The 3,177-nt window shown below is 34.3% G+C and overlaps 1 protein-coding gene across 1 annotated transcript; it reads left to right on the top strand.

Annotated features, from left to right (window-relative positions):
- Window positions 1-400: 400 nt before the first annotated feature.
- LOC108361033 (uncharacterized) lies at window positions 401-2,565 on the top strand. Its single transcript, XM_017613565.1, has 2 exons — window positions 401-2,192; window positions 2,243-2,565. Coding segments are annotated over exons 1-2 (1,263 nt in total). The 5' UTR covers window positions 401-931; the 3' UTR covers window positions 2,245-2,565.
- Window positions 2,566-3,177: the final 612 nt, after the last annotated feature.

Below are 3,177 nucleotides of genomic sequence, written 5' to 3'. Positions count from 1 at the left end.
TAATTCTATGGTACCGTTTTTGAGATATTTGCAATTTACCGTTTTTGCAAAAAAAAAAAAAAATTGGGTCCACTTAATCATATATATCTCAAGAACGAATTAAGCAATTCCAAAACGGTTTGAAGCTTTTAAAAGGTAATAAAATTTTCTATAAGCTGTGCATACAACACTTTTTGCTAGGCCCTGTAGATTCAAAGATAACGAACAATCATTACCGATTTTTTCAATTTTTTTTGTAAAAATATAAAAAAAATTGTACTTTGCGGGGAAGGATCTCGAAAACCTTTTATTTTTTTGCAGATTTTTTTTTTCTCCCTAAGCTCTGTTATATTACAAAAAAAATAAGGTATCATCGAAGAAAATCGATGCAAAACTACGTAAGTTATAAGCGATCAAATAAAAATACCCAGGTTGCGCAACTTCAATGTATGTACCTATACATACATACATATATTAAAGGTATAAAGTGCAAGTGAGATATTATCCGGATAAACGAATAACACCATAACAATGATAACACTTTTTCTTTAAATAAATCAAATAGTACTTTTAATACTCGAATTGTATTATAGTAGGTAGAGTGGTTGCATCGAAAGGAAGAGTGGTTGGGTTCGAAACCTGCTGTAGGCATGTAGTTATAAACATGTATTTCCGTCAGTTATGGGTAAGTATGCAGGTAGATTTTCAAAATTATAAGACACAGAAAATTTCTAAAGCCTACATCTAAAACAGGTAGTATTTTCTTTTCCCGGCTTGTTATAAAAAGGAACCTTTCTGTCTAGGTAAGATTTGATTTTTTCAATTTTATTCTTGTTCCGAGTATAAATATGAGTTAATGCGCTTTGAAACTTCATAACATCTTCAAGGCTCGCCGGAGATAGTTCAGTTCATAAGTCTAATTTCAAAACCGTGATTTATTAAAAAAAATAAAATGAGTAAAAGGACGCGAGAATTTGAGTGTAATAAGGATCCAGATATGTTCGGTTTCATGTGTGGCCAATATACTATCATAAGGCGACGACGAGTGTTCTCAGATCATATCAAAACTTTATACTCCAAGTATTTTGGAATTGAGCCTAAAAATGCTGAAAAACCATGGACACCGAACACTTTGTGTACATCGTGTCGAGTAGAATTGATTCAGTGGGAATCAGGACAACAAACAAAATTTGATACACCAATGATATGGAGAGAACCTACTTGCCATTCAATAGAGTGTTATATTTGTCAAACAAAAGTACTTGGCGTTGGAAGATCAAGAGGAGTAACCTATGCTAGCGTACCTACAGTGACATTACCAGTACTACATTCAACGGCAGTTGCGGATCCAGTTCCATTGTCAACAGTAACATCTGAGTGCGGGGGATCAAGTTGTACTGAATTTCGCATGGAAAACGAAAGAAACGTTCTGTCACAAGCACAACTTAATGATTGGATAAGAGATTTGGAACTATCCAAGGAAAAGGCCGAGATCCACACTTCTCGTATGCAACAATTTAAATTTGTGTCATCCGATGTTAAGGTGACATATAGTAGAACTCGTCACGAACCATTTTCCAAACACTATACCAAGAAAGACAGTATATGCTACTGCAACGACATCCCTGGTTTATTCAAAGAGTTTGGTCAAACATATGATTCAAAAGAGTGGCGATTGTTCATAGACGGCAATAAACTGAGTTTGAAGGCTGTATTATTGCATATTGGTAACAAAAAGCCTTCTATCCCGATTGCACATGCAGTAAATACAAAGGAAACCTACGAGGAAATGCAAAAAATACTCAAATTTATCAAATATGAAGAGCATGATTGGAAAATATGTTCTGATCTCAAAGTCGTTGCAATGCTATGCGGTCTACAAAGTGGCTACACCAAGCACTGCTGCTTCCTCTGCAAGTGGGATAGCCGAGCTCGTAAGGACCACTACGTCAGAAAGGATTGGCCGGAAAGAGTCGAGTTTACCGTTGGTGTGGATAACATCAAATACACCCCTCTTGTCAAGAAAGAGAAAATCATACTTCCACCCTTACACATCAAGCTCGGTCTCATTAAAAACTTTGTTAAGGCTTTGGACAAAGAAGGCGAAGCATTCGACTATTTGAAAACAGTTTTTCCAGATATTTCTCAAGCCAAGATAAAGGAAGGTATTTTTGTTGGACCACAAATAAGAAAGTTGATCAACAATAATCAATTCAAAGGACTACTCTCATCAGTTGAGGCAGCAGCGTGGGAATCCTTTGAAAAGGTCGTTGCTTCTTTTCTCGGTAGACACAAAAGCCCTAACTACGAGCAGATAGTGAACGACCTAATCAATAATTATGCGAAAATGGGCGTAAATATGTCTTTAAAAATTCACTTTCTCCACTCACATTTGAGCTTTTTTCCGGCAAATCTTGGCGACGAAAGTGATGAACATGGCGAAAGGTTTCATCAGCAAATGAAATTAATTGAGAATCGATATCAAGGATTCTGGGACGTCGCAATGATGGGTGATTACTGCTGGTTTCTCATAAGAGAAACCGATCCTAAACTGAATAAGCGTCAAAGTAGAACACATAATTATTTCGACAACATAGTAAAATCAAATTAAGATAAAGATTGTTAGAATATAGTATAAACATAAATAAATTTAAAAAAAAAGTTAAAAATATGGGTAATTTCATTCATAAATTGAACTTTTAACTCAATAGAAACAGAGCATAGCTAGATATTTCACTCTTCTTTATACCATACATACGTTTTGAGGTATACGTTGAAATTGCGCAACCTGGGTATTTTTATTTGATCGCTTATAACTTACGTAGTTTTGCATCGATTTTCTTCGATGATACCTTATTTTTTTTGTAATATAACAGAGCTTAGGGAGAAAAAAAAAATCTGCAAAAAAATAAAAGGTTTTCGAGATCCTTCCCCGCAAAGTACAATTTTTTTTATATTTTTACAAAAAAAATTGAAAAAATCGGTAATGATTGTTCGTTATCTTTGAATCTACAGGGCCTAGCAAAAAGTGTTGTATGCACAGCTTATAGAAAATTTTATTACCTTTTAAAAGCTTTAAACCGTTTTGGAATTGCTTAATTCGTTCTTGAGATATATATGATTAAGTGGACCCAATTTTTTTTTTTTTGCAAAAACGGTAAATTGCAAATATCTCAAAAACGGTACCATAAAATTAAA

Source organism: Rhagoletis zephyria, unplaced genomic scaffold (assembly GCF_001687245.7).
Source record: "Rhagoletis zephyria isolate East Lansing unplaced genomic scaffold, Rhagoletis_zephyria_1.1 Rzeph_scaffold_00687, whole genome shotgun sequence".
Taxonomy (NCBI): domain Eukaryota; kingdom Metazoa; phylum Arthropoda; class Insecta; order Diptera; family Tephritidae; genus Rhagoletis; species Rhagoletis zephyria.
This window is presented reverse-complemented; position numbering and strand designations above follow the sequence as displayed.